General features: G+C 40.4%; 1 protein-coding gene across 1 annotated transcript; it reads right to left on the reverse strand.

The window, feature by feature from the left end:
• Positions 1-8,003: 8,003 nt before the first annotated feature.
• On the reverse strand, positions 8,004-8,834 carry LOC132582992 (vomeronasal type-2 receptor 26-like). The gene has a single exon (XM_060254657.1). The coding sequence runs from the start codon at positions 8,832-8,834 to the stop codon at positions 8,004-8,006; it is 831 nt and encodes a 276-aa protein (XP_060110640.1).
• Between the last annotated feature and the right edge of the window lie 1,821 nt (positions 8,835-10,655).

Consider the following 10,655-nt stretch of genomic DNA (forward strand, 5'->3'; position numbering starts at 1 on the left):
TTGTTGAAAGTAGTTGATGACTTCATCAACAATTGAGTTACACTGAGTGGAAATTCTAGCTGGAAACACAGTGCTCTTTTGACGACTGCCACCCTCTTGCATCAAGTGAAGATACAAGATAACTACATATGCAACAAAACTAATTACATTAAAATGGCAAGTCAGTAACATGAAGCTATTTCATGAACTTTGAAGAACAGGTTATATTAAGAACGTCAATTGCAGCTTGGAGAAACCTTGGAGATTTTGAAGAGGAGTTTGTTGAAGGATTGGGATGAGGACCAAAGCAGGCTCAGCAGGAATGTGATGCTGTAGAGAACTCAAGGCCTCACCTGGAGTCAAGGAACCTAAACTGTAACAAAGGCACTTCATTGTCAGCATCTGGGGCAACTTCATCATGGTTCCTGATTTGGCTGGAATGACCACAAGCTTTGTTTATTCCAGCCTGAAACTCAAAACTCTGCTAAGAAGTGTTATACCACAAACCAACTACCCCCATGCCATTCAAGAAAACAAAGGTAGAGGTGATGCTAGTCAGAACCAAGTGTGTCCCTTGCAGAACCCATTCTAATGATTTAGAAACAGCCCTTCATGCATTGATGAGTCAGAGTGTTCTCCAATTATCCCTACTCGAGTTCTACCCATTACACAATCAGGTCCTGCAATTCCTATTTATGGCCTAACCAGTTGTAGAACTGGGACAGGAGTCCCAACTTCTTTGAGACTGTGGGCACAACATGAATTCTTTTCCATTGTCGGGACAACTGCTCAGTTCACTAGGGATTTCTCATGGCTCATCTGAAGCAGGGAATTTGGCTTCACTAAATTCATTAATGAGCCTATCAAAAATAGCTATGGGAAAGAAATATCCTAGAAGGACCTATCCTAACTCCTACTTCCTGATACTTCTTGGCTGTCTGAAGTAACCTTCTTTTTTTGGTACTTTTGCAAATCACACAAACTTGATTTTGCTGTTTATTATAACGCTCTCTTCTTCACCAGAATTAAAAAATAACAAAAGAAATGTGAAATTTCACACTGCAAATTATACATCCTACCTGTGGAATCTTATAAAGACCAAAGATTTCTGCCATTTGAAAGGAGGTATCAGAGGAAAGCCCGCCAATGACAGCCATCAGGTTTTTATGAGTGTCACACATATAATTGGGGAAGCTTCGATGTATCTTGAAGATAAGGTCAAAAGAGCTGCGATAGGTCACCCTTGCATCATAATAGCTATCAGAGATGTGGACGCCAAGTGTGATATTGGGTAGGATCTGGGTATTCGCATTGACCTCACTGATAGTGAATTCCAAGGCCAGGACATGCTGGTACAACTTAGTCACGACACTGTGGATAGACAAGGGTTATTTTAAACGATAATTCTGCAATGCACCACATTTTATCATACTATTGATCATTTTGTCTCTGACTGAATTAATTCAATTAAAGGCTATTTTAAATATTTTACTGATTTTTTCTAAGATATTAAACATTTCTTTATTTACATGAAATAACATTTGGCTTATCTAGAATATACTGCTCTATGAATTTCTTTAGGAAATAAAAATAGGAGAAACTGTCTTTTGCCAACTCAAAGCAGTGAACGATAAAACAATGGAAGAAGCTAAACTGGTGGGAAAGAAGACCTCGGAAAAGCAGAACAGAAAACAGGTGCATGCAAACATTCTACAACAAAGGAAGCAGTTTCACTAAAGGACTCTTATTTCTAAGAGCCACTTTGGTGTAGTGGTTAAGTGTGCGAACTCTTATCTGGGAGAACCGGGTTTGATTCTCCACTCTTCCACTTGCACCTGCTAGCATGGCCTCGGGTCAGCTGTAGCTCTGGCAGAGGTTGTCCTTGAAAGGGCAGCTGCTGTGAGAGCCCTCTCCAGCCCCACCCACCTCACAGGGTGTCTGTTGTGGGGGAGGAAGGTAAAGGAGATTGTGAGCCGCTCTGAGACTCTTCGGAGTGGAGGGCGGATTATAAATCCAAAATCTTCTTCTTCTTCTTCTAATACGGCCTATTTTTGAATTCAGTAAAGAAATGGTTTTATTGCTTTCCAGGATGTATAAATGACTGGCAATCCTAATAAACATTTATTCTATATTCTATATTCCACCTCAGATCCCTAGCCTTGATTTTGGTCATCGGCAATATTGTTATAGAATTTTGAAGACAAGAGACGTTCAGAGAGGTTTGCTATCACCTGCTTCCATGTCGTGACTCTGGTGTTCCTTGGTGGTCTCCTATCCTAACACTCATCAGGGCCCACCCTGCTTAGCTTCCAAGGTCTGACAAGAAAGGGCTAACTTGGGCTATCCAGGTAATGGTCAGAAACAAAATGATAATCCAGATTTAGTGTTTACAAACTATAGGTACTGAAAGAACCTGTTTCCACAATATTGTGCTCATATCATTTTGTCACTAACAGATTCCTAATTAGATTTTGCATTCCTGGCTTCAATTGCTAGAAATAAGGACTCAAAAGTGCATTGAAAAATTCCGTCTAGAACGTTGAATACATTTTGCCAGTATTTCTTTTCACTACAGGGCAACATCACGTAACAGAATATTTCTTTCTTTTCCAGCTCAGATTTTTTCGAGAAGTATTTTCTGGTTTTGCAATACTGTCTGGTGTAAGAAGAGCCCCGTAACGCAGAGTGGTAAAGCTGCAGTACTGCAGTCGGAGCCCTCTGCTCACGACCTGAGTTCGATTCCAGCAGAAGCTGGTTCAGGTAGCTGGCTCGAGGTTGACTCAGCCTTCCATCCTCCCGAGGTCGATAAAAATGAGTACACAGCTTGCTGAGGGAAAAGTGTAATGACGGGGGAAGGCAATGGCAATGCACCCCATAAACGTTGTGAAAGCTGCGTCACCCCAAAGTCGGAAACGACTGGTGCTTGCACAGGGGACCTTTCCTTTCATTTTCCTGGTGTAATGTATCATCTACATATTCTTTATATATTTCTTATTTTTATTTCTTACATCTTTATGTAAAATGTAGCATTTTTCTTTGAAATGCTAATCAATAGATCTTCCCTCCCAACCAGGGCTTTCATCTGCATGTATTAATAAACTATGTTGACACACAGAGAGAGTAGACAATAATTTTAACAGCTTTTCCAGTACATTAAGAAAGGTTTCCTTTTTAAAGACTAAAATAATTTGATTTATGGCTATTTAATGACTATAAACCTGCGCATTTCGAGTTATTGACATTTCAGAAGACATATCCTACTTGCTTTTTGTGTAGCTTCTCAGCCTTTTGACTAAGATCAAGTGTGTGTTTGGCAGCAATCTTTAGTCCTTATCTACGAGTCCAATTAATCTCAAATCTATCCAAGGATGAGATACTCCTAGATCAAAGGCCTGCACAAATTATTTCCCTGGTAGGACCAGCATATATACTGTTTTTAATCTAAATGGCTTCCCACTTGGAAGCATAATAGTATTTTGCAATATTGGGTATGACCATTTAGCCTTGTGGCCGAGATTTTTCTTTTATCCTTGTCTGAATGCTAAGTTTCTTATTACTCGAAATAGACTTATTAAATAAAAAGAGTATGCTAGATAGCAAGGATTGGTTTACAAGTAATGAAAAGTTCATAAATACAAATACAATTCTAGGTAAAAAAAAAATCATTGTTTAGGAACCTACACTGTCTTAACCAAACTGGCTTTTGAACAATCTCCCCCACTCTTTTTCAGTGACTATGGATTTCCCTTAGTTACACCATTCAAGTGGTAGCAATGTATAGAAATATCACAAAAACTGTATGTGGTTTTGGTGCTTCTAAAATATTCTTTATAACTAAGAAGGTTGCCAGCTTCCCCCCAATGAACAGTGAGGGATGGGGGGTTTGGTTTGCCAGATCCAAGCTGGAAATTTGGGGATGCAGACTGGGGAGGACAGGGATCACAGTAGGGTGCAAAGACAAAGAGTCCACCCTCCAAAGCATCTATTTTCTCCAGGGAACTGGTCACTGTAGTCATGCAGATGAGCCTTACTTCTGGGGGATTCCTAGGTTCCAACTGACAGCTGGCATCTTTCCTACCTGCCCTGGTCCTGCTTTCCAATACAGAGATTCTGTTGTGGGAGAAGAAAGTCAGCATTCTTTGTAACAAACAATAGCGAACAGTAGCCACAAAATGATTTGAAGGGTAGGGACGCAAGTCTGGGAGCACTTTCTTCGAGCATCCTGCCTATTGTATATATAATTCACAGGTTTTGTAATCTGATTTCATACAAAGACCAAAGGGGTGTCATTCCTTACTTGGGAAACCTCAAACAAATCCGGTGAAGGGTTTTTCCTGAAGTTCAGGTGACAAAACACATAGCCGATCTGAGAAACAATCCCACCAAGGAGGAAGTTTCCTGGCTGGTACAACTCATGGAGGTCAGGGAGGGCATCTCTCAGAGGGCACTTGTCTGATTTGCTGGTTGTCGCGGTCCGTAGAAATGACATGATCATGAATGCTACCATCTGATGGCAAAATTTCCCCACAGATACTGCTCCTCCTGGTCTCATCCTCAGTACTGGCTCAACCCAAACAGTATCTTGGCTTCATTAATACTCTTTGGACAAAGAAGCAGATCCACATTCCTTGCAGCATCAACTGGATAACAGAGGCCACCTGAGTCTGCCAAAGCTTTGGTTTCTCTTCCACCTTATCAAAGCAAAATTGGAGAATTCAAACTGACAGAGCCCTGCCCCTGCTGAGCCTTTTCTCCAGCTGTTAATGGTGAAGGAGTTTTTAAACATCACAGTCTTGCTGGATTACTGCTTATTTTCCTAGTTTCTTTAAAAAAATCCTCAACTGTGGCTGCAGGAACAGATTACCGTGATTTAGATCATTCAAGGGGGGATAATTGCCGCAGTGAGCATTGCGGTCTGAGAGGTGCCACAACTTGGTTTAATTGATTGTTCCAGATGTGGCCCCAAGTTTCTTGTGATTTGGGAAATGTCATGAAGAATTGGGGGGGGTGAAACTGTGGGGGCCAGGGTTTGAGTAGCAGAAAAAACTCAGCAAGGATATGAAGCCATTACATCCACCCTCGAAAGTTGTTATTTTCTCTAGGGGAACAGGCTGGATAACAGCTACCAGTCAGGGAGAACTTCACCCCACATGTGGATCTTGTCAACGCCAACTGAGCAACAAATGGGAGATGATTTTGAGAGATCTATGGTGTCCAAACACTACCCGGAAAGTTAAGCCCCAAAACCATTTTATACAGATGTTCCATTTTAATGTGCATACTACCAGAGAAGCTTCAGTCCTTGGAAGCTTAAAAGAAAACAGCAGGCCATTTTTAAACTGCATAGAAACTTTTACTTAATCCATTCATACATACATTCCACAATAAGAATATGAAGGAGGTCTTGAATGATATCAAAGATTTCAGGTTTTCACGGCTGGTAACATCATTAGGGTTTGTAGAATCTTTCGGGATCAAGTGCCGTGTTCTACTGGAGAAAGTTTTCCTTCCAGACGTTTCGTTCTCAGCTGCGGAGAACATCCTCAGTGGTGTTGCAGCCGGAGCAGGCGCTCTGACCTTCTTGGCTGCTGTGCATTGAGTGGGGCCAGGGCTGCTGGAGAGCTGCTATTTCTAGGCTGGAGGGGGTGTGATGAAAGGGCAATTGGTTTGTGGATGTGCCCATTGTTTGGTGGGGCTTCCTGGAAGGGTAGTGATAAGGAAACTGGCTGTTGGATGTGACCATTGTTCTGTGTTAATTGCTGGGAGGGTTAATTGCTGCACAGCAGCCAAGAAGGTCTGAGCGCCTGTTCCGGTTGCAACGCCACTGAGGATGTTCTCCACAGCGGAGAACGAAACGTCTGGAAGAAAAACTTTCTCCAGTAGAACACGGCACTTGATCCCGAAAGATTCTACAAACCCTAATCGTGAATGATACTTTGAAACATATCTTAAATAACTTTACCAAAATCAAAGTAGACATACATTGTATATATACTCATGCATTGATTTGGAAATGTAAATTAATTTCGAGGTGGTATTTCTTTTTCCACATCAGCTTCTTGATTGGTCTCTCTTTCTCTCTCTCTCTCTTTCTTTCTTTCTTTCTCTCTCTCTTTCTCTCTCTCTTTCTTCCAAAATATTTTTATGCTGCCTTTCTACCTGCTCAGGGTCCCTAGGCCAGCAAACATTTTTTAAAAACTAACACATTTGAACCATTGAGATGCTTTTAAAAACTATCAAATATTTAATAAAAGAACATAAACAATCACCCCCAGTATCAGGATGGCAGGCCAATAACCATCATTGGGGGGGGGGGGGGACACAAAACAAAGTGGAAAAATCTTTACCTGCTGGTGATAGATACTGACAAAGACTGGTTAATCTACCTGGAGGGAGGGAGTTCCAAAGTTTTTGTGCCATGATTGGGAAAACCCATCCAGTCTCAGATGGTCAGGGCTACCAAGGCGAGGCCTCCAAAGATGACTGGTGTGTATGGGTCATGGTGCACCGACCTCCATAATAAAGAGGAACTGAGGGGGGTGGATTATCAAGAATTGTTGTGGAGTGTAGCCAGGGAAAAAAGTGAATGCAGTCTTGTTCGTGAGGAGAGAATTTGTGGTCCAGTATATATTTGTGCAGTTGACCTGTCTTTTATAACAGATACAGTCGGCCTTTCACTGCTTGATCTGTACAACAACCCTGTGAGAGAAGTGAGGTTGATAGCAGATAAATGGCTCGAAGTAATCAAGATGAAGGATTTGAACCGGGGGCTGCCTTAGTTGTTGATCTCTAACCAGAACCCCTCCAGTGTCTTTGTACTCGATGTTTGAGTTTGGCTTCACACCTAGAACAAAGTATCACATTCCATGCTTCTTTATTGGCTTATATTTTGTGTCATCAGAGTAAGAGAGATGGTTTCCTAACTAAGCCATGAACGCCATTTTCCTATTGAAAACAGTTTCTCCAAGCTGATTTTTATGTCTTGGAATTATATCCCTTTTAGCTGCAAACATGTTTAATCCTGCATATCCTGAAAACCATTTTGGTGCCCAGACTCAAATCGAGTTCTTCTACTGTGGGCTAGCACAGATATCCTTTCATAAATTCTGTGAGGCTTTGTGAAAAGTGGATGTGTGGATTCAGTTCTTGAGAACTCATTAAACAAGAGACTATAAAATGATGTCCCAATGAAGGACAGAGGTCAGCTAGAAATTCTTCCATTTTATTTTGGGAAGATTGTATGCCTGTGAGCTTGTGTGTGTATGTGCACCTAAAAGACATGTCAACCTCTGGTGTCTGACCAATTGGGGGCATGGAAGACATTCAGAGAAGTGGCTGGATACAGCCTGCCCTCAACTCCTGACTGCTGGTATTCCAAGGAGGATTCCCATTCAAGTACTTGCCAGAGTCAGCCTGGCTTAATTTCCAAGGTCTGACAACATCGGGTTGTTTGGTCTATCCAGGTCAGGGTGTAATTCCTCCTTTGAACGGTGTTTTTTTGCTATATAAATATTGGAGTTTGTAGAAAAAGGTCTGTGAGATAGGAGGGGGTTTGTGGTAAAGTGCTCATAAGTCTTTCCTACAAAACCATCTTTTTGCATAATCAAATATACTGGAGCCACTCAGATTCGGACAAGCGGTAAAAAATTCATATGTAAAGATCACAACTTGAAAGGCGGACATTTTAATTATCATCCCAAACAGCTGTGATTCATTAATGGTTAATGTCTACCAGTAAATCTCTGGTAAATCTCCAGTAAATCTCTGAGCAAATGAACCAATAATCTCCTCTTTTTCAAGAGAAATACAGGATGGTTTACCAAATTTGACAACTCACATTCATCACAAAAACAAATACTTAACAAAGAATAATTGCTCATAATGAGCCATGCACAGAATTTCTGTCTCCATATTCAGTCATGTGAATTAGTCAAACTTGGTTTGTGTTTCTTTGAGGTCTGCTATATAGTTGGAATTGAACTGTACCCCAAGTTAAACTTCTTTAATTCATTATACTTGGAGGACTAAGTATTTCTCCTAATAAGCTGTTTCCTGTGATTCAGTTGAGGTCTCAGCAGAATAATGTAACATTTTGGGAAAAAGATGAAGCATAGTAAGCCACTGCTAGAGGCCAAGATGGAGAAGATCTCCACAGCTACCATGTATTTTCCTTTGGTGCTCAGGTAGGTTGGAACAAAAGACAACCAAACACTGAAAAATATCAGCATACTGAAGGTGATGAACTTGGCCTCATTGAAACTGTCTGGCAAATTCCTAGCAAGGAACGCCACGGTCAAACTGAGAATGGACAGAAGTCCCATGTAGCTGAGGATCATGTAGAACATGGTGATAGACCCTGGATTGCATTGTATCACTATCTCTTCAGTCAAGGACTGTGCATCTAAATCTGGGAAAGGGGGGAAAGTTCCCAGCCACATCACGCAAATACCTGCTTGAATAAGAGAGGAGGATAGGACAATAGAATTGCTCACTCTTCTCCCCACCCACTTTCTCACATCGGTCCCTGGTTTGGTGGCCATGAAAGCTGCAACCACAGTGATGGTTTTGGCCAACACACAAGAAACAGCCACTGAGAAGATGATGCCAAAAGCAGGTTGCTGGAGCCAGCAAGTTAACTTCCTTGGTCTTCCAAGGAAAAGCAAAGAGCAGAGGAAACAGAACAGAAGGGCAACCAGAAGTGTGTAGCTGAGATCTCGGTTGTTGGCTTTGACGATGGGGGTATCTTGGTACTTAATAAAAATTCCTAGAACCAACAGGGTAATTACAGATAAGGTCACAGCAATGGAAGTCAAAGAGATCCCTAAAGGTTCTTCATAAGATAGGAAGTTTGTCATTTTGGGAATACATTGATCTTGATCTTTGCTTGGATGCTGATTTTCCTGACATAGAACACAGTCATCCATATCTGAAAGAATAAGAGAGAAAGAGGGGTCATCACAGTGTCCATTCACATGTAACTTAGCACCAGCTTCTCATAATCGTCTTCCAGGGGAGCACTGAGGGAGTTCTTTAAGCTTACTCCTCAAAGCCGGTTCGTTATAAGGAGATGGCCATCTGAAGATGCAGATTTATATTCACTCACTGTTTCATGTTGTTGTTATTATTGTTTGTTGCTGTCGGGGGTGGAATCCTAGCAGGAGCTCCTTTGCATATTAAGCCATGTACCACAGATTTTTTTTTAATTTTTTTAAAAAATTATTTTATATTCCAACACCACTCCACCTCTGTGAGAGTCCCAGGCCATAGATACATTATAATATTCCATAAATTTATAACTATTAACATTTTATCCAAATACAACTCCATCACTCTATTTAAACATCTTGTCCATTCATTTTCTTATTAACCAACCAATCGTCTTAAATTGTTTAAACTTTTCCAAATATCTCACCATCTTCCTAAACCACCCCTCCTCCTGTTCCCTAACCTTTAATCCGTTCATTCTTCATATCTTCATTGTTAAATACTCCAAAATAATTATAGTATTCATTTTATCCCTCCAATGATTAATTGACAATTCCTCAGCTTCTTTCCAATTCCTTGCTATCACTTGTCTTGCTGCCACTAACATCAAATTAATCCATTTACTATCCTCTTTTGATCTTAATCCCACACCATCCAAATTAATAATTGCCATTGCTTTAGATATACTTATTTTCCATCCCACAATCTTTGTCATCTCTATTCCAACCTGCAACCAGAATTTTTTCACTAAGGGACAATCCCACCACATGTGACTGAAAGTTCCAATTTCTCCACATTTCCTCCAACAATGTTTACTCCCTGATTTAGAAATATAATACATTTTAATGGGTGTATAATACCATTTCTGTATCATCTTCAATCCCTGCTCCTGCACTAACCTAGATGTTGTAACAAAGGGAGGTAATCTAAACATCCTCTCCCAATCTTCATCTAAAATTTTATCTCCAATATCTGTTTCCCAATGTTCCTTCAAAAATTCTCTCGGGGATTTCCCTGTATCTAATAAAATCTTATACAATTTTGAAACTATTTTTGACTTATCTTCTCTATACACTTTCACCAATTTTTCAAAGGGAGTATTAATTCTTTTACCAATATTATTAAGTTCTTCCTCCTTCAGCAATGAGGAGATTTGACTTTTTAACAGCCAATTAATATTATTCAAAATATTATACTCCTCTTTCTTCACCCCATCAGTACCCCAAACCTCTTTCAATTCTCGAATCGTAATCCTCTTCAGTTTATCTCCTACTTCCTTTGACAGTGATCCCCTTAATGGAGAAAATTTATCATAGTACCACATTTTAGTAATAGATGACATCTCCGGAGCGAGTTCTTTTTTCCACTTCTCCCATACCCTACTGGGCCCCATAAAGGTTGATAATTTATCACCTATCTTCTTCCTCCTTTTCGTTCTATCAAATAAACTTTCCTTTCCTCCTACTACCTCTAAATTTTCCTTTTCTATCCCGTTCAACTCTTCTCCTAACTCTCCCTCCAACCAAATCATTAAGTGCCTTAGTTGATATGCATCATAATAGTAAATTATATTGGGAATCCCCCATCCCCCATCTTTAATACCATAATATCTATAGCTACTAGCTGTCCTTGGTTTCTTTGATGCAAAAACAAATCTATCTATATCTCCTTGCCATCTCTTCAATACGTGT

Source organism: Heteronotia binoei, chromosome 15 (genome assembly GCF_032191835.1).
Source record: "Heteronotia binoei isolate CCM8104 ecotype False Entrance Well chromosome 15, APGP_CSIRO_Hbin_v1, whole genome shotgun sequence".
In the NCBI taxonomy this organism is placed as follows: Eukaryota; Metazoa; Chordata; class Lepidosauria; order Squamata; family Gekkonidae; genus Heteronotia; species Heteronotia binoei.